We start from the raw sequence: 21,306 nt of genomic DNA, 5'->3' as shown, positions 1-21,306 counted from the left end.
CTTTCTGTACTCCACAAACACTGACTCTGACACACACTCACACCCCATTCAGGGACACTTACACACTGTGGCAAATAGTCTGTCTTTTATCTTATTCTGTCTCATCTCTTATTGTAAATAGAAAAGAATTAAGTTCTGAACATTCTTGACTGAATGTCTCCTATCACAGAACTACGATTTATTGTCAGCTCAAATGAAGAATTGAAATATGACTGAGGTTTTCTCAATGTAGGGCTCATTGGACAGGAGATAACCACATTTGATTCTGTTGCTTTGAATAATGTTAATCCCGAAAAAAAGCAAAGTCCATTATTCATATTCATCTCTTTTCATTTGGCCCCACTCCTGATTTTGTAAATATGATTTCTTCAGCCCCCTTTTTTCCAAAGCAATCTTCATTCACCGGTGAAACACTTTTGAAATTCCTCTATCTGAGAGCAGAAACCATTACCATACACAGGTTTATAAGAAGTAGTCATTAATGCTCTTTTATGGAGCCCCTTTAGTGCCAAAAAGGAAGCTTTTAATTCTAAGGCACGGCAGCCTGGCTTGCCTTACTTAATCCGGGGGACTGGGCTTTGTCGAACGTAGCTTTCCAAGTGGTCGTTTTTCCTTCTCCGACTCCAAACTCACTGCTTGAAGCTGAAGGCTGTAATAAACTGCTTGTGGTGTCCCTGTGCTGTGACAACTCGCAACCAGAAAAAATTACAGTACACACCCAAGTACAAACAAACATATGATCATAATCAAAGATTCTTTGAAGGCATAAATGTATGGTGTGCCTTGTATAAATGTATGTCAGGCATCTGATTAAGTTATTTAAAACTTTTTTGGTCTTAGATTAAATTCATCATTTTAAAATGCAGTGGTTTTAAGGACCGTTTTTTAGTCAGCACATATGTGGCATTTTGATTTATTAAGCAATCTGAAGTATTGAATATGTGAGCCCTTGCCCTTGCCCAGTTACTTCTTTATTTTGTATGCATAGTAACTTATGGCAATGATGAATTAATTTCACTCAAGCACAGAATCTGTGATTATTTTAAATGGTAACCATATCTCGACTTGATCAGAGAGCTGTGAGGAGTCAGCAGACTGTGAAATGTAATTTCTATTATTATTTTTTTTTATTTTGATCTCGCAAACCAGAGGAATTCCAGCCAGCCACCTGAAATGTGAACTGATAATGACGTTTGGGATCACAGATTTACCGGTCACTTTTTTTTCCTTTTCTTTTTCGTCATCCTAATGAAAATATTTTTTGCTACTCATGCATATAAAATGAGGGAATGAATCAGTGTTCTAGACAGACACAGTGGAGAACATCCTCACACTGAAAATGGGTAGCCCAGAGACTCTGAACGAAAAACCAGTGTCAAGCCCGTTGTGTGTTAACAACGTAACGTGTGTGTGTGTGTGTGAGTTAAAATCCCCAGTGTTCCCCAAACGGTGCTGGAGCACAGCAGACAGCTGTGTATTCCCACTAGATGGATGGCCAGTGTCATAGTGTGTGTTTACTGCACATGATAGAGCGGGAGACAGGCCAGGTAATGAGGCTACATTAAGGGCTTTTAGAGCTCGCAAACAAAGATGGAGGGCTGCTTCTTTCCCCTTTAATGATAGGTGTGTGTGTGTGTTTGGTGTGTATGTGCGAAAGAGAGAGAGAGAGTGTGTGTATGAGGCAATGAAAGGCTCAATTTTCCTTACACCTTTTGTTGTGTCACTTCTCGGAAGAAAGAGGAGAAATTTTCCCAATCTCTGGGCCAAATGCGTCGTCAGGACCCTTTCTCAGATTCCGTACCTGATGGAAGAGACAGATTTGCGTAGTGCGAGAGTAAATATTTGCTCAAGCTGAAGAGGAATAGCAAGCAAGGGTATGGTTGCACAAGGAATGAGACAAAAGCTGGAGTTGGTTTGAAGCTTTGCAAATAAAGCGTCTGTCTGTGTCTATCTTTGCTTCATCAGGAAATGATTTTCTTTCTGTTGAGCCTCCACCTTAATAGAAATGTTGGAACCATCAGCGATCATTGACGACAGTAAATTTAGAGAGCGCAAAGTTATCTCCGTCTCTCACTATCTTTCCAGCACCCCACAACCTAAACACTTAGTATCACCATCATCTTCCTTCCCCAAGCTGTACATCTACAGAATTACCAGAGTATTACCAGGGCAATAACAGCCTTCCTCTCTGTTTCCGATCATGATAATAAGTAGTCTAGGTTCTCCCTCATTGGAAGATTACGGCTTGAGGAAATAGCACCAAATAGCGGGTGTGTTGAAATGCAGGACACCGGCAATTTATGGGATGTCAAACACACGTGCGGCCAAGCCGGCAGCCCTCACTCATGCGGCATTAAAGCTGCCTGCACCGCCGCAGATCAGAGCGAGGGCCCCAGTCGATATTGTAGCTGGGGGTGGTGTGGCTCCTTCCGACCCAGTTGGTTTAGGACAGGCTGAGCCAGGGTCAGGGCTGGTACCCCTCAGGGAGAGGGTACAGGTCACGGAGGACCTGTGGTAGGCACACACACACATACAAATGTAGATACATACACACACATGCATACAGTCACACCCTCAGGTACCGAGTATTGTCACTATCTGTCTCTCTTGAGTATTGTGTGTGTGTGTGTGTGTGTGTCTCTGTGACAGTTCCATCACCCCTACAGTCAGATCCGCAGCTCAGTAGCCCGCTCATCATTGCAGCCTGGCTGTGTTTCTAATTGACATTCTAATTGGCAGATTTGAATGCAGCCTTTAGATGGCTAATTAATTTATCTCACCGCTGTCATTAAGGTTAAAGCACCATCTGATCTCTGCGAATATACTTTGCATATATCTGCATTATCATTATGTTGCAGTTAGACATATTGCACAGATTTTATTTTGGAGGAGGGAGGGAAGATTATGCCACTGAAATTAAACTGGGTATTGGGTTTTTATTGTTTGTGTATTAAATTCAAATTATACTTTCAGATTAAAAAAAAAAATACATTTTTTTACTCAAGCTATGATGTCTGATTTCTTGATTTTTTTTTTTAAATTTTTTTTTTTTTGCCCTTTTTCTTTTTATAACATTAATGTTTTATACATCAGTAATCACATGTAAGCACATTAAAAGCAAATTTCATTGGTTTGTTAATATCAAAGTAGCAATTTTCCTTGAACTTCCACAGTAGTTTGAATTGTATTCAGATGTTATTAAAAATCATTATTTCCTTGTCTCATATATCTTCAAGTTTTCTGAACATCCATTGCTGGTCCAAGAAAGAAAGCAGAAAAAAAAGATCCAGGCTCTATTAGAATGTTCATAAAATTGTAGTAAAGGCAATCAGACAGTCTTTCTCTGAATATTTTAAACATTGGGCATGTAAAATTTATGCCTAATTTGAATACTTATTAGCCGGCTGATCTCGGCTGCAGCCTTGAGTTTCTTATGCTGAGCTTCATCACCGGATTGGATGTCACATTGTGCCAGTCTTCCCCCTCCACCACCACCACCACCACCATCATCACCTTCATCCCTCCCACTCACTCCTTTTCTCTCTCTTTCACTCTCATTCTTTTCATCTGTCTCTCTCCGTCACCCCCCACCCTCTCTGCTCCTCTCTCTCTGTCTTTTTTCTGTGTCTCTCTCCATCAGTAGTGAGCGGTGCGGTGTTAAATAGGGGCCTGTTTGTTCACAAGCACGCCTTGTCCTGGCCTCTTCCCTATTTACTTGTGTCCCGGGCAGCTGTCGCCCTGCTCTGTGTAACAGCTCAGCCCTGTTTGTTCTCCCTGCCTGGATCCTGTTTATCCTGGCTGTGGACATCCTTTAAGGCCTGTCCTGTATCTGCCCCTCGTCAAACACACACACATACACACACAGGCACACACAGGCACACACACAAACACATTGAAGGACGTGTACACACTTCTATTAAAACGGTATTTACTGGCCAAAGAATACACACGGTACCCATGTGGGCTGGCCACAAATGCTCATAAAAACACATGCACACACACAATCTTAATCATTCGTCCATCTTTTGTTGCCTGTATGTGGATTATCTGGCATTATGTTGATCTTGCACTTTTTTTTAAAAAAAGCTGTAAAAATTTGTGTTTTAAAATGCGAAAGTGGCAAAACTGTTGTTAAAACAGGAATTTAAATAACATCTTTAGAAAGCAAACTTCCTCCATAAGGTAGTGATAGTTGTTACAGTATTTTTTTTATCCTTTAAAAAATGAATTTCAAATTTCAATTTTAAATATTAAAAATAATCATTTTTCAAATAGAGACAGCACAAAAAGCATAATTTTGAGTTGCCGTTTGTTGGGTCTGAGTGTCTTATTTATTGAGAGAATGTCGAGTGATATTGGTGGGGCTCCTCTGCCCCAGTGAAGGTACAGAGCATTAAATGCGGGGGGAAATGATAAAACATTTATTACTGGAGCGAGAGGAGGTAATATGCATAATTTATGCCGTTTTTAGCACAATCATTAGTGATATTCCTGATAGATTTTTTCCCTTTTCTTCCCCCTTTTTTCTCTTTTTTTTTACCAGTTTTCTATATCTAATAGATGTCGAGACAATAAATTCAATATCCTATATTTATTTACTGTGGTTACAATTGTTGTCTTACATTGTAGATCTCCCACCATAAAGTTTGATTGCAGCTCAACATTGGTTTAATTGCGTTCCGTTGAGAGAAGCGATGATTTTTATTTATTTTTTTTTATGTCACAAATAAATTAATATATATGGGTTGATTAAAGAAAAAGGGAGGAAAAAAAGGAATCAAGCATGACACATGAGCATCCTGCCTCTATGGAAGCCTGTGAGGCAGATTTTATTTAGCCACAGCAAAGATGACAAACCCATTATAGTGTTCATCACCAGCCCTGCACCATGTGATTGGGTGCCTCCTCCTCCTCCCCACCACCAAATTTTAATTTTGCATGATTAGCTTTGTGTCATTAGGCAACTTCATTCAGATGCGACACACTAAAAATCTGACAGCTTCAAGACGGCAAATATTTTAGCAGTTAGAGTACCCGTGCTTCTGTTTTTCTCTGTGTGTAGCCTGGCTGTCCTAAATGAGGGAGATATTAAGAATTAAGCATATGCTCATTTGTGAATCACATATTTGTGCAAGCATATTTTTAAATTTCATACAAATGTATTTTTATTAAAAATAGTAATAACTTTTTTCTAAAAGGCAGATGCTTAGATTTATGCCCAAATATTAGTGGATAAAAATGTTTGCCACATTTAGGCACCCCTCCCATTTTAAATAGCACCAGGACGTGCATCTCTTTGTATTGCTTCATTTACACAATGAATGCATAATTGCTCCTCCTGCATCCCCCCCTTCTCCTTTCCCCCCTCCCTCTTCTTTAAATGCTTTAATTTGCAGAGGGGGACTGAGGGCTTGATAATGGAAGCGTAAAAAAAAAAAAAAAGAATAGGAGGGAAAAAAGGGGGGAATTGTAACAAGAAGAGCCCTAACCGGTGCCTCTTAATCACTTCTAGGTTTTAAATCATGATGATGCAGGAGTCGGCCACAGAGACAATAAGCAACAGTTCAATGAGTCAAAATGGAATGAGCACCCTAAGCAGCAGCCAATTAGAGGCTGGCAGTAGAGATGGGAGATCAAGCGCTGGTGACACGAGCAGCGAAGTAAGCACAGTCGAGCTGCTGCATCTGCAACAACAGCAGGTAAGTTGTGTTTCTCCCCCGTCTCGTCTCTCTGCCGCTCTCTCTCTCTCACTCTGTTTTCCCCTCGCTCTGCCACTCTGCTCTGCTCTCTTCTCAGGCAGCGCTGGGGTTTTCTACATAGGCAGGAGGCACAATGAAATATTATGCTGTGTGTGTTTTTATATATATATATATATTTTTAGTAGTTATAGATTGTTTGTTTGTGTTTTTTAGTACATGGAAAAAACATTGTTTATTTAATCGGCTGTTTGTGTTGTAAATTTTCTGGGTAGTTTGTTGTGCTGTCGGCATGTTTTGCCTGAAGCTTTTTGCCTGTAGAGTGATGAAAATGTTTTTGCAGTGACTGTTTTAGTTGGTTATAGATTTTGTTGTGGTTTTTCCATTGGCATTTCAATTTGTATTTATAGAGAGCTCGTTGCAGCCGTGTGAGGCCGTGTGTGTGTGTGTGTGTGTGTGTGTGTGTGTGTGTGTGTGTGTGTGTGTGTGAGTGTGCGCAAGAAAGAAAGAGAGGTAGACGGAGAAAGGGAAGAATGTGTGTGTTGGAGTATCGTACGGACCAGTTTGGGTAGTGTGTGTGTGTGTGTGTGTGTGTGTGTGTGTGTGTGTGTGTGTGTGTGTGTGTGTGTGTGTGTGTCATGGCAGCGCTGTATCCACCAGAGGGCCTCCTAACTCGACACAGATACTGACGCTCTAAACACAGACCCACCAGCGGCAGAGAAACCTTTGACACTTTTGAAAGACTAATTTGCATGCAGTCTCTCAGCCTCACTTTCCCTCAACTAGAAAGTAATTTTGATTTTTTTAAAACCACACTTTGAGATCATTTTGACTTGGTAATATTGTTCCCTTCTGTTGGTTATTTATTGTATTGACTTTACTGAATTGTTTCGGTTGGAGGCACCATTAACTAATCCCAAATATCTGATGCTCCATTTTCCTTCTCTTTTACTTCTTCAAATCAATGTTTCATTGTCCTTGCTCTATTCTTGTCAGTCAGAGCAAGTTGAGGGTAAATGAACTACAGGGGGTGTGGGAGTTGGTGGTTGGGGGGCAGGAGTTGTGAAAGTCAGTTGCCAGCAGAGTAAAGGAGTCAAGTGTCTCTCGTGTCTTTTCACGGTGAATGATGGCTTTGACAGTTTGCCAAAAGAGCAGTGGGAGATGAGGTCAGAGGGCCATGCTTTGGGGTGGATGGGGGACAACGCCGCGGGTTTGTAATGATGCGTGCTGTCCTTTTTGTTTGATGGGAATTTTCATGCCAAGCGTGTATTTGTGTGTGTGTGTGTGTGTGTGTGTGTGTAGTTTTGGAGGCAGCTGAAAGCCTGTGGTCAGTTTGGTGAGGGCAATACAATAGATGCCGATTTGTCTGTAGATGCATCTGTATGTGTGCGGGGGGGGGTTTGGTGTAGCAAAATGAAGCATGTCCTGCAGTAACGCTACCTCTTCCATCCCCCATACCCCTATCCCATCTCAACACCCATCCTCCATCCACAGCACAACGCCAGTGGTCCTGCTGGTGGCTGCAGCGGCATCATAGCACTGTGGCCTTAGCCCCCATTTATCACCACTCTGCCACTCTTCCTATACACACACACAGACACACACACACCTGATTGGGGTCAATTCTCTCCCTCTCTGTCATCACTCTTTTACATTTGAAGGTGTTGGGTAGAGGACTGCTTTCTATCTGTGTTGATACTCTCTGCAGATAGAGGGTAACATAGAAAGAGATAGAGAGCAGGATAAGAAGATACTGTTTAACTGTTGTACCATAGGATCCCACATTAATGCATTATGTTTCACCAGAAAGCAGAATGAAATTGTTCTGTAAAAATCTTTTTAAGCATTTTTATTTTAGTATTTTATTTTATAACTCAATTTAAATGCTGTAAAATAAAAAAGTGTAAATAAGGAATAGTTGTAAATGATCTGAGAAATGTTTTGTGACTTTTATTGAAAAAACATTTAGAGATCTAATATGAGACAACATTACTAAGATTAGTCTAATTGACATAAGCAGAGAAAAGTGTGTGTGTGTGTATGTATGCATGTAAATGTAAACTAGTAAGTCATCTAAAAACATAGAGGCTGTGCCGTTAAAAAAAGGCCACAGCACTGAGAGAGAAAAGCGACGTAAGCATAAAGTGTCTAGTTAAGTCTCTGAGATGGACGTATGGCTACGAGCGTGTGGTGGTGGGTGGGTGGAGTTGGAGGGGGTGTATGACAGTGTGCGCCTTGTAAAGAGGCCAGCCCAAGCCTTCTCCCAACCCAGAGACAGACACATTGAAATGAGCAGTCCAGCTAACAGGTCTCTGGAGGCTTTTTAAAACAGGGGCCCTGTGCTGTTAACTTCACACACTTCCTGTGTCGCGCTCACACTGCATCTCTTCGGGGAGAGAGAGAGAGAGAGAGAGAGAGAGAGAGAGAGCGGTCCAAGAAAGAAAGATTGAGTTTTTAGTTTCTTTTCTTTAATGCAGTTGTTAGTGTGCTCATCTGAAGAAGGTGATGTTGGCACGTGTGTGTAAGTGAATGTGTGTGTGTATTTAGCATGCATTTGTGTGGTCATATATTCATGTGTCCATCCATGCTTGCACTTTTCTTTTTTACACCTGTTTGCAGCTAAAAAATTCCAGTCCACGTCTGCTCTGAGTCCATTTTGGAGGAAGGCTGTTGGGTGTAATTTTCCACCCATATTTGGAATGACATTGAGTGGTCCGGTGGGTATAGAAGCTCCAGTCTCTCATCACGCTGCTGGGGGGATGATTAATAATAAGCACTGATGAATTCTCCACTGTCCCTGTGGGTTCTGCCATTACCTAGCAGCTCCAAAATACCACCTGCAGCTATAATTAGAAAAGCAGCATCTTAAGGTCTCGTTGCCTTAGATTCGGCCAAAGGCTTATAGGACACAGATCAAGCCTAAGTTACACAGGAGCAATTTTTCCTTTTTCAAATATTGATAGTTGAGTTTTTTCCTCTGACAAAGCCAATAATGCACTTGTTTTTATTTGCTTGTAAATCCTGTATACAGTATAATGTTTATAGAGGTCATTGTGTTCAATGTGAAAGCCACACACTCCGTTATCCATGTATCTGAATAATAACCATCGTGTCACAATTGAATTTCCAGCCCCTAATTTCTGTCAGGGTTTCATCACCCCATTCCCAAGGTTGTCTAAATAGACCTAATTTGATTTGAGATCACAGATTAGATACCCACTGTATCTGATTGCAATTTGCCAGCTGCAGATATGTATCAGAGCACATGATGAATGTTGCACAGCCCTAATTACTATGCTAAAATGATCACTATAAAAGCTTCCTTGCTAAAAAAAAAAGGAGCAAAATTGTGCTGAGCTCATATATCCAGTTAATTTATCATTGGCCGTAGTCAGTCTTATGCTTTAATATTAGATGCTATGTATGTACATGGGAGCTATGCATTGATCTTTGGATCTATACCATAATGTCCCATAATGAGGATGTTAGTTGATTACAGTGGTCTGTAGACTTAATCCTGCCAGGGTTATCAGTGGGATTGATGAGCCAATACTCAGGACTACTGCCCCTTCTAAATGGGCTCGCTACTGTACGGAGCGTATTGATATTCAGAGCAAGATGGAGGCCCTGGCTTATCTATTGTGGCCGGGTCAGTCGTTTTAACCAAAGACCTCTGGATAGCTGTTGGGACAACCTTCTGTCACTACAGCCTACTACTCATCCAGATCACTGACTCATTAAACACAAACATAATGGAAAAACAGTGGCTTTAAAGATGAAGATTGTTGATTTTTGTCCCAAATCATACATTTAATTTTCTTTGCTATTGGTTGTTATTTGATGAAACTATTCTTGTGTTTACTTTTTAATTCATTTTTTATGTAAAATGTGTGCTTTTCTTGTTTGCAAGGACAATCATTTATTTACTTTTGCACAAAAATGCAGTTCACAAGAGACTGTTGTAGAGGTTTACATGTTGGTAAACTGGTTAGGTATGCATTGTAGTGTTTTCCTGAGACACATGATGCAGCAAAATGCAAACTATTCAACCCCATTTAAGTGACTGCAGCATTCTGACAGAAATTACAATAAGTGCGCCAAGGTGCCATCTTACATCTAGGCTATCCCTGTCGCTACACAAGAGTTAGGCAGTGGTCCAACTTGAGAGTGACAGCAATTAACCTGCCTTCCTAGCTGTTTAGCTGGAGGAAATAGAAAGGATGGGAAATCTGACAGCAATTGATGGGTAATATTTAGGGTTTAGGGGCAAATGAAATTCTCCCCAAAATGAAAGTCATTAGGGAGAAAGTTACCCCACAGACAAAGGACAAAATGACAGTGTGTGTATGTGTGTGTGTGTGTGTGCGCTTGTTTGACAGACGTGAGCTCACCTCCGTCTTATAACAACTCAAGTTTGCTGTTTAGTGTAGGTAAATACTTAAAATACTGACACACAATGTTCACCTACCATCACCTCTCACAAACAAGCCTCAAGCATCTTTCTCCTCTGCCCTTCACCTGCTTCTCCGTACCGCATTTGAGAAGATGCGCGCACACACACACACACACACACACACACACACTCACACACACACACACACACACACCTAAGATGCAAATCTGGGCTTTGCCCTTGAGCATAATTTAAAGGCCTAATCACCCAGACTGTCCCTTTGGATGGAAAAGGGAAGGAGGGAGGGAGGATGGTGTCTCTCATTTGCACACTTACACAAAGAAGCTCATTAGGTTTATCTTTCAGGCCTGAGATTGCCCCACTCAACTGTGTAAATAAGACACTGGCCCTGGCCTGATGCATCAATCACCTCTCAGGACAGGAGACAGACCTCCACTGAAATATGAACGATTTCATAAAGAAGCCTTTTGTTAACCATCATCAGCTGTGTGAAGATAAGGTTTTTCTGTAAAGGCTAGAGAAGCATTAGGGAAGCAGCGTGTACTGTATGTCTTTGTAAAATTATTTCCCCTTTCAGTGAAAAGACAGCGCTTCCCTGGCAATCCATGTGCCTGACTTATTTACAATGAAAGCCATCCTTCTTTTTATTTCAAGCCTGACTATGGGCAGACAATCCCAACAGAATAGTACATACAGGCCTGTGACATATAGGCCTGTAGTTTCCCCCTTTGCGATGACACTAAAGATATAGAGTGTGAATGACAGCATAGCTACTGTTTGCTCACCCTTCCCCAGACAAAACACAGTATTATTCTATTATCTATCGAGACGCCACCTCTTCCTCCTCCTCTCCCTCTGTCTCCCCTTTTTCCCCTCCGTCTCATTCTTCAGCTCCTTGAAACCTGGGCTGTCCATCTATGTTTAAGACACATTACATGTGGCCTCCTGGAATTTACGGTGGCGCTCTCCCAGTAACTCCATTTCGCAGAGGAGTCCCCTGAGAGCATGGCGAAATGTCAAGCTGCAAGGCTTGAAAGAGAGACGAGGAGAAAGGGACAGAGAGAGCGAGCAATGTAGGAATTGAGGAGGAGAGGATGAGAGAGATAGACAGAGTGAAATCTGCTGGAAATAAACACTCATGGGTATTTATGCTCAAGCCGTTGGGAGCTGTGGAGTAGGCAGTGTGGTCTACAGGTCGAGAGGCAGCACAGGTAGAAAAAAAACATCATTCTGTGTGTGTGTGTGTGTGTGTGTGTGTGCCTTTGTGTGTATTCAGGATATTAGATCAGTGCCACAGAGGTTACTTGCTGTGTCAAGCTGTTTTTGCTTGAAATATAAAGTATAACAGAAACAGAAATGTACATTAACATTTTGATATATTTTAATGGTAAATGCATTAAATGGAAGCCAGTTGACATTCACTCTAGATTAGCCCTTTTGTTTGACCTGAGACTTTTTTTTTCTTTTCCTTTTTTCCTGTGTAGCGCATTAGGCCAGTGATAAATGAACTGGGCCCGTTAACCACCTCAGTGTAAATAAGAGGCAGCTATTCAGTGGCACATACTGTGGCCAATAGTCCTGCAGTCTCTAGCCACCTTAGTGCAGGCCAGGATCAATGGCCACTTCACAACTCATTTCCTTTTACGCCTCCCTAACTGCCCTGCTCCAGCTCTGGGAAATAAATGGCACTGGATCTATAAGTCCACTCACACAAGCACAAACACATATACAGGCATGCATACACTCTCATACAAACACACACTCGCACATACTCAGAGCAGACTGAGCAATTGCTTCAGCTCAATACCCTCCACAATAATATATTTGCAAACTGCCTTGGTAGTGAATAGCGTATCATCTTTCGTGGCCTCACAATCGAAAACAGGCATTCTGTCATTGTTTGTTGCCACTCCCCTGTCATTGGCTTAAACAGAGTACCAGTCGTTAATATGGTGGGGTGGAGTGTTACTGTCATCCACAGCCTAAAAACATACATGTAAATGGCGCTGTTTTCCTCTAATGTGGAGTTATCTGGAGGATAGAGAAAACACGGGGGGGGGTTGTTGCTTTCGAATGCATACAAGGTAACATTGCTGTCTGCTTTTTCTGTAAATGGTCGTGTCCCCCCCCCCCAAAAAAAGGCAAGTGGCTTATAGTCATTTGATAGGCCACGACAACGCTATCCATTTAACAGAGCTTAAAAATTCTACATATGCATATGCCGGGGTGTCTTAAGCTGACAACCAAAAGACAGGATTTGCTAGAAGGCAGCTTTGGAGTGTTGTGAATTTAACAAGCATGTCTAGTATTACAGTTCCTCTCTGCTTTAGCCATGAATAGTAACAAATCAGACTCTGAAACGCATGCCTGATGGTTTGTTGTGTGAACCCTCCCCCCCCCTTCTCTAACTAATATTAAAATGACTTCAAATCTGGTTAAGAAGATGACTAGCAGAAAGTAGTAGCATCTTTAATGTCACTTGTGCTCTCTTTTCTCTAATGCACCCAGAATCCAGGTATCATCAGAGTTTGTTTCTTTTTTTGTTGCACTTGTTAACACTCTCTGCTGCTCCGATTACCTTCATCACTGACCCATTTTTCAATATATAAATGGCTCTATCCTTCTCCCAAGTTGTTTGTAGTTGAAACGCTAGCAGGCTGCAAGGGGTCTTTGTGCATTGCCTCCAAACACTGTATACATATGTAAGAGAGCCAGCCGGGCTCTCAGTCCTCTACCCTTCACAGCTTTTCATACAAATGTAGTAAATAAGCTCAGGCCGTGGGGAATTGAAGGCTCCAAACAGACGAGCTGACTGACATGTCACTTAGCGCTGGCTTTGGCTCTCTTCACTGTAAGCTTTAGAACTGAAGCTGCTGGGTTTTATAGTGTATCAGCCAAGGTTAGGTCCTGACTTTGCTGTCAAGGTGGACTGACATCTGTATTATTTACAACTTTATAATAATGTCAGACATATTATTTGCTAATTTTTTAAAATGTGAGCAAATAGAGCTAACAGTTTGGCGTATAGTAAGTCTGGAGTGGTGATTTATGAAAAAACCCAGTTGCAATCAAGTCCTGTGGGAGGGAAAACTGAACATTTGTATTGGGCAGATACAAAAAATAAGATGTACTCTAGCCTAAAGTTAGTGATGGAAGTTACACTAGGAGTCCATTGCAGCAGAGATAGGCAGGCCCGCCTCTCTCCAGCCTGTGTTCCCGCTCAAACAGCCTGCCATTCCTCATCAAGACCTAACCACTGCTTATTTACCCACACTGGGGGACTTAACTCGCACGAATTGATCAGTGATAGCACTGGAAAGCTGCTTGTTCCACCCTGATAAAAGTGACGCCCACGAGCATATGCAGAACATGCTCTGTGGGCTAGGCGCAGCACTTCAAGCTTGACTAGACACTAAGCTGATATTGGTTTCACGCTTGAGTCCATGGTGCAAAATCTTCCAATTGAAACCCAGAGATTTGATTGTTTCTGCATATGCATTTATCAGAAGTTTACATGATAAATATACATTAGCCTGGTGGCTTGGCCATGCGTGGTATTGTTTCAGCGATACTATTCTTCATGCTTTCCTTTTCACCTGTTTGGACTTCATCATCCAATTTAGTATGAACCTGATAATCATAATTTGCACAAAACTTCAAATGGATTTGTAGAAGTTTTGTGGATCGTTAGTCTTTCCAAGAATTTTTGTCACAGAGAGGAAATATTTCTGTGTTGGCAGAAGTTTTAAATGTGTGAGGAGAGAATCCCTCTCAAAATCACTGAAAAGTGTTTTTCTTTTCACTCTTTCCATATTCTTTGTGTTAGTAGTGTACCAACCAGCTTGTGTCTGTACCATGACATAATTCTCAGACTCAGAAGTTGAGGTTCCTACAATCTGTGTAAAACGACCCCCATCCCCCCTTGGCTTAGTCCTGACTTAATTTTGTAATGCCTTCACAGTCCTAAATGATATGTCATTTATCTTTCATACAAATTTCAACCAGAGGTTTTATTTTTTTAATAACCATTGTAATTGTTCTGTCCTTGTATGGAGCGCTATGAAGGGAGTGATCATGCTTTTGGCACATTTATCAAAGCCCAAGAAAAAAAAATACAGAAAGGAGGCCCTTTTCTCCCATAGCCGGACTAAGTGTGCGACAGAGTGATACATTTTCTTGTTAGGAGAAATTACATCCACTAACTTGAGCTACTTCAGCATGAAATTGAAAAAGAAGCATTTCTTGTGAATTTCCATTCTTGATTCAATGAAAGATGTAGATTAGCCTTTGTAAAAGGGTGGGGAACAAGAATGAAACTAAAGAAGTATGACTCTGCTCACGCTTGCTTGTTCTTAGAAGCGCGATATAGGATGCTGTTGGAAAAAGGCTTTGTTTATGGAAGTAAGGCTCAGTCAGGATTAAAGAAAAAAATGTTAACATCTCTCTCCCTCCCTTTCTTACTCTGTGTGTGTTTGTGTGTATGTGTGGTATACATTTATGTATTCACACACAAACCTTATGCATTATACATTTTTATCACTGGGACTCTCCAAGCCTCTTTGCCTACCTTACCCCAGTCACAGTCTGTGCTCGTGTTAGCTCCCTCTCTCCATTTCTATCTCACACACAAACACACACACACACGCAAACACAGTTCACCAGACCCAGTTCAGTCTAGCAGCCTGTTCTGGTGAGGGTGGTGGTGGGGGAGCACACTGATTGATAGACGCTGGGTGTCAGAGTGGAAGGCAGATAACTATATCTTCCACAAGACACTTAAAGGTCAAACACACATCCCTGTAATTGGAATATTCACAAGACAACTACCAAGGTACAATGCAAGGTGGAGGGAAGAAAGAGAGAAGGAGGAGCACAGGACAAGATAGGTATTACATAAGCAAAGAGATTGAGAGAGGAGAGGGGGAGTGAATGTGTTCCATTGCCCTTCCACAGGCAGATGTAGTGGCTGTTTATTGAGTGAATTTTTGGGGGAAGTGTGGCATTCATTGAAAGATACATCACCCTCAATGGAGAGACTGGGTCCTAATGGCAAGACAAAGTAGTCACAAACTTGCATGTAATGCCTGTAAAATATATATAAGAAAAGAAATAATAAAAGAAAATAACACTTCATAATCATTCATGCCATAGATTATGTTGAGCCACACACTCTTCTGTGTGTGACAATGTGACAGTTGTGACTGTTGATCATTATCTATAAGCTCCAAATAATTGTCTGAAAAATGAACACACTGGAAAATTTGCTGTTTATAGTGTGTGCTAATATATTTAGTTAAGTGTATGTCACTAGAGCTGCAGGCCAAATTCAGGGTTAGCCATGCAGCGGGTGAGGCGAGGTCATTTACAGCTAAGGTCAGGGTGCTCTCTCATCGACCCCAGAACAGGAGAACACTTAGACAAAGCACTTAACCTGATCTCTGCAGGACGAGACAGACAGACACTAATACTATTGACCTGCAATAGCAGAGCCCCCAAGACGGGATCTGATGTTCACAAATGCACCCGCATACAGATACACATGCACTAAGCAGGCATACAGGCTTGGTTTGCTTGTGTCAGTGCACACGCACACACAAACAGTGTGGATTTTAAATGGCATCGGCCTCTTTGGTTGGCCTTAAAGATGGATGACAGTGACACCCAGTAGCTTTCCTGTTTTTCCTAATCATTGTTTTGTGTTCCTGTGTAGGCTTTGAGGGTGTATGTGCTGTGTACATGCCGTGTGTGTCTTTTATCAGTGGTTTAATGGTGGGTAAACACACTTAAATGCTGTTTACCTACACAGGATGCAGCAACCTTTTATTTACCACTATAGCCCCTGTCTTTATGTTTGCGCGTGTCTCTCGCATATACAGTGCACATATGCACACATTTGTGTCAGCACATTCGTCTCTTCAGCAGCATCTATTGGTATTGGCATTCTGCACAAAACCAGCTCTTCGCGGTGGCTGCTTGTTCTCTGGTGCCACAGTCAAATTGCTAGTCGCCTCTGGCCATGTTTTTTGGAGTGGGAGCCTCTTAATAAGGCCTTGTCAACAAATACAGACACAAGCTCCCTGAAAAACAACTTCGGTCTATGTCTGATCCTCTGACAAGAATGATAAAGTGCACAGTTTTTTATATAGTGTCATACTGTCATAGACAGTATGTTTCAGTAGGTTATGATATCAAGCTTACTCAGTTGTGTTCACATAATCGGCGCACTATTTATATGCAACTAGGTCTAAGCAATTGAGGTCTTCCCGTCCCACAATTCCAATTTTTTCCACTGGGCTCAACCCCTTTTCCAGATAAACTATCGCTGGCCTGAATGCAGCATTTCATATCAGGTATTCATCCAGCTGCGTGACCTGCACTCGCTTGGAACTGTAAAAAGGAGAGGGATCACAATCACCTGAAGAGGAAATCAAGCGCTTCAGGAGAGAGAAAGAGTGTGTTGGGGGGGCTGCACAGTTGAACACTCATACCTCATGCTAGCTTTGCTTTAGCAAAGAGAACACTTGACCTCACACACACACACACACACACTGTCCACCTCAAACAAACACACACACACACACACACACACACACACACACACACACACACACACACACACACACACACACACACTCTCTCTCTCTCTCTCTCTCTCTCTCTCTCTCTCTCTCTCTCTCTCTCTCTCTCTCTCTCTCTCTCTCTCTCCCTTCTTCCACCCATACAAATACCTTCCCCAGTCTCTTCTCTCTCTGTCTCTTTGTTATAGTATATTGTAGTAGCTCTCAGTTGTCGGGCTCTAAAGGACTTCCCTATGAGTAGCAGCAGATAAAGAGCGTTGCTGAATGGGCCTGCTGTCACCTTATCTAAACGTAGCGATACAGCACGGGTCAAAATAAAGACTTTGCTAAAGCCACCAGCAGAGATAGAGAGCGAGGGAAATAGGGGCGTTGTGGGGTAAGCTAATAAGCAAGTATTTATTATCTAAAGTCATGGCACATCTAAGAAAAAACAGTCAAAATGCTTTTTTTCACTATGACAAAGCAGTCTTGTTTCAAATTCCACCTCGGTTTGGGGGTTCTGTATTAAAGTTCAGCTTGAAGGTAGCTGAAAACAATTATTCTCCCTCGCTAGAACAGATATATCATTGTATTTGCACAGAATATCCATGGTGATAACAGCAGGAGGTGGGATGTTAGCGAAGGTTAGCGGTTGCAGTGAACGTCATCAGGCCATGCTCTTTATTATTGCTGGCACGGTCTCCCAACGTCTCAGCAGACACATACATATTGGTGCATATGCACTCTTCATCTCCCTCTCACAGACATAAACACACACACTTTATCTGTGATGGGCAAAACAGACCCCTGTTTTGTCTTCGTTGGTGGAAAAATGTGTGAGGTTACACAATGGAGCTAGACACCCCCGAGCCACTCCTACCACCACTCTTTCTCTCCTATACGAGCTTTCTTCCTGGGGTAGGAGCGAGAAAATTCATCTAGTCAATCCTCCCGGGAGGGTGTAGCTTTGCAGCTCTGTTTACTGTGGCAGAAAGTTAATATAAATTTTCATCAGTGGGGGAAGTTTACACATATGATTCTATTTGTCCTTCATTATTAGCACCTGAGTCTGGGGCTGGGTAGGCATAATTGTCTACAGACACAGGCCAAATAGATGCAAGGGAAAGGCAAATAAGCACACCCCAAAATAATTTGATGCTTGTGTGTTACAATCCTCCACCCTAGGAATTCTTAATCTAGAGAATCAATAAACAAGAGGTGAGAGACGTGGGAGAGAGGCGGAAAAAAGACAGAAGAGAGGAAGAAATGAATAATGTGTTATGAGCAATGAGTGAGGGAGGGGAGAGAGAAAGAAGTTGAGTTGAATTCAAAGTGCAGTGGAGTGGTGGAAAGGAGTTGAAGAGAGCAAGTTATCAATATGGAAGGTTTTCTTCCCAAACACCTATTATCCACTTTCGAAAAAACAGACCGCAACAACAAATGAGCACAAGAGAGATTTTCATTTTTGGATGAAGCACTTTAAAGAGATGGAGGCAGCTGAAGTAGCTGAAAATACTGAGATAGAGATAGCAGAGTAGAACACAGAAGCCCATTGTTCTGCTGGATAGCTTTACCTCCATCCTGAGGCCCAAGCAGATTCTCCATGGACCTCTCCCTCCCTTTCACTCTCTCCCTCCCTTGCTCACTGCAGACTGTTGATTTATTGAATCATACATTAAAATGCTCATTTCTCCTACATACTTTTCCAATTCTCTTTTTCTCCCTTATTTCTTCATCTGTAGTTTCTTTCCTTCTTTCTAGTTTCTCATGAAAGCACCATTTGAGAAATCACTCATAGGTTTCTGTTGGGGAAAAAGACAGCATTTTGGTGGCCCACTTGCCACCTTCCTAGCAGTTATTGGAGCCAGATGATCCAAACTTTGGCAATAGGGAGGGAGCCTGGGTGGAGCTGAGGAGTGACAAGGAAGTAGCAACAGCCATGGCTGATTTTGATTTGTTTATACACTTGTCAGTTAAGCACATATGCTCTGTAATGTACCCTTTTTTAAGTCTAAATGTGTTTTGGTAGTGCACCTTAAGGCAGTTTCACATTAGCTTCAACTTTGAGCAATTCCATTTGCGTTTGACATAAAAAAAAAAACTAAATCCAATCTTGTCACATTGCAACAGCCCTTTTAAAAACATTTGTATGTGTTTATTTGCATTCCTGCAACTTCTCCTGCTGCTATCTGTGCTTGCAACTGCAGTCAGAAGAAGTAATTATTTTTTATTTCTTTTCCAAGTACTCAACTAGGCAGATGTGACTGAATCCGGGTGTGTATTGTGCTCTTTGTGAGCTTTTTGGAGGCGATAAGGGAACTAAATCTGGAGCCATTGTTGAGGCACCGGTGCGTCATCGCCAGTTCTGACCTTTAGAAAAGGATAGGAGTCTTTCTACTCCAGTGGCTGAGTTATTTAAGGTGAATAAGATCAATAGCAACCATAGAAGCCCACACACATTAAGCATTGACCCAATTAGAAAAAAAATTATAGTAACTGCATTCATTTAAAAGGGTCATATGAAAAAGTTCTCACCCATACTAAAGGAATCACCGTTGCCCTTTGCTTGTTTTGTAAACACTGCATCTGGTGGAGCAAAGACGTGGAGCAACACTAATCTCAGGTTTTAGCTCTAATAGACACATACTGTTTTGTCAGTTGTACGATTGAACTTCTGTTTCAGGGCGGGCTCTGTAATCTCAACGCCACCAAGGTGCATCCATTCTACTTTTCTTGCCGGAAGACTGTTTAGCCTCTGCTGTATCGACAGTGTTCCCTGGTCACACTTTGCTTGTTTTCACAAACTCAGGCCCCACTTTTGTATTCAGACATTGTATGGGACATCTTATCCTTCTCCCCTTCTCATTTGTCTATCCTCTCCATCCAGCCCCTCCAAATCCGTATCCATCCACCCATCTGCCCTGAATCCACTTATATAAGAAGATAGGGTGTAAATATTTTGGTGTGGAGTGTCAGCGCATATCTTCCCCGCCAGCGGGCCGGGAGCCTCAGTCCAATCAGCCATGTTTGTTTGTTCAGCTTAAACTGTTTGTGCCTTGTTTTCCGTGGCATGCGACTCTCTCCAGCTTGATAAAGTGTCACACTTTTTCTTTTTTCCTCCCCCCTCCTTCTGTGTCTGTGTTTCCTGGAAGCGAAGATAGATAAGCCTGGTGCTATGGTGCTGTATATGTGTGTGTGCTTATGCAGGCACCAAGATTGTGTGTGTGTGTGTGTGTGTGGGAGTTATCAAAGCTGTCAGCGTGCCTGGAGTTGTTCTGGCCGACAGCCTTGTGTTGAACAGCAGCCCTTTACACCCTACAACAAACACACACATGCATACACACAAAACATCTGTTCTGCACACACCACAGTGAGACTGCGTTATCATGATGCAGACCTTTTCGTATTCATCAACAATTGATACGCCATGTTTACAGCTACTTTCTGGAACATGGAAACATCCTGTAGAGGCCACAGCGCTGTGCAGACGTACCTGTTGAGGGCAGCTTATTTCATACCTGTGTCATCATTCCAATATCTGCTATGTCCCCTAATAACAACAACTCCCAATGTGGCCTAAGCCAGGAAGTGATCTGCACTGTCCAAACACAATGTCACAGCCCCTCAGATATATCCAATTCCAATGTCATGGCTGCATATCGTGCAGTCTCCAGGTGGATTTGAAAGAGTGACATTCTTAGTGGATTGCTTATTTCTTGCACGCACCCCCCTACCACCACCACACACAATATGCAATCTGGAGATTTGTAATGGTTTGGCCCAGTATTGCAGGGCCTGCTAATGTATTTCATGCTTGTTTAAGATCTTTGCATGCTCCTTACAAAGGTGCATTGTGATAGGTGTTCCTTATTACCCTGTTCTGTATAGTCTAAACACTGGGGCTGGGAGAGAGGGGGATAGTGGGAGGGAGGGATGAATGGATGGCTGATGTGTTTTTTTTCCTCTCTCTTCCCCTCTCTGTCAGTCTCTTCTTACTCTCTCCTTTTCTCCCTCTCCAGTGATCTCTGCATGCCTATTAATGTAGCAGAGGAATGCCTGTGTAAACATTCTTGTTTCTCAGTCCGTTTCGCATAATAGTTGCCTGTATCGCCTTTCTCCTGACCTCACTATCTGAAACCAATTACACCAGATCCATTTGGGCTGAATCTTATTTTCATAAGGATCCCCGTGTCGTGGTCTTGGTCGCTCTGTGTGTTATTTTCCCTCCTCTTATTTTTTTTCCTCTTTTCCAACCTCAGTGATGGATATCAACATCAAATATGCCTGTGAGTGCCTTGTTATTTATATAGCAGGGCCTGGCTCTTTTTCTCTTTCTCTCTCTCTCTCTCTGTCTGGCTTGCTCTCTCATTCTGAAGAATGTGTCACATTGTGCTGTTTATACAATGTGTGCATTAATAGACTGGGGATGTCATTTTTTCTTGCATAGCAACCCAGGTTAAATAGACGGTGCGCCTGCACTCGGCTGTGTTTTTGTCCGCTCCAGCAGCTCTTCAGCAAACTTTTGATGACTTTCCTTGGCATTTTGTGCTTTTTGTGCTTTGAGATGAGCTTCAGCTTGCCATCTCTGTGGAGTTGGAAGTGGGTGGCACAAATTGGTGCTTTTTACTGTAATGGCTGA

General features: G+C 42.1%; 1 protein-coding gene across 7 annotated transcripts in view; it reads left to right on the top strand.

Moving 5' to 3' along the window:
- foxp2 (forkhead box P2) overlaps positions 1–21,306 on the top strand; it is a 104,369-nt gene that overhangs the window by 36,266 nt on the left and 46,797 nt on the right. For 4 of the 7 annotated variants that reach the window (XM_044185871.1, XM_044185870.1, XM_044185868.1 and 1 more), the window contains one exon: positions 5,513–5,699. The exons of the other annotated variants lie outside the window; for them this stretch is intronic. In XM_044185871.1, coding sequence (XP_044041806.1) covers positions 5,523–5,699 — 177 coding nt within the window. In that variant the 5' untranslated portion in view covers positions 5,513–5,522. The remainder of the gene's footprint in view (positions 1–5,512; positions 5,700–21,306) is intronic. 7 annotated transcript variants of the gene reach the window in all.

This window comes from Siniperca chuatsi, linkage group LG23, assembly GCF_020085105.1.
Source record: "Siniperca chuatsi isolate FFG_IHB_CAS linkage group LG23, ASM2008510v1, whole genome shotgun sequence".
In the NCBI taxonomy this organism is placed as follows: Eukaryota; Metazoa; Chordata; class Actinopteri; order Centrarchiformes; family Sinipercidae; genus Siniperca; species Siniperca chuatsi.
The sequence above is the reverse complement of the archived record's forward strand: the minus strand, read 5'-3'. Positions and strand labels throughout refer to the sequence as shown.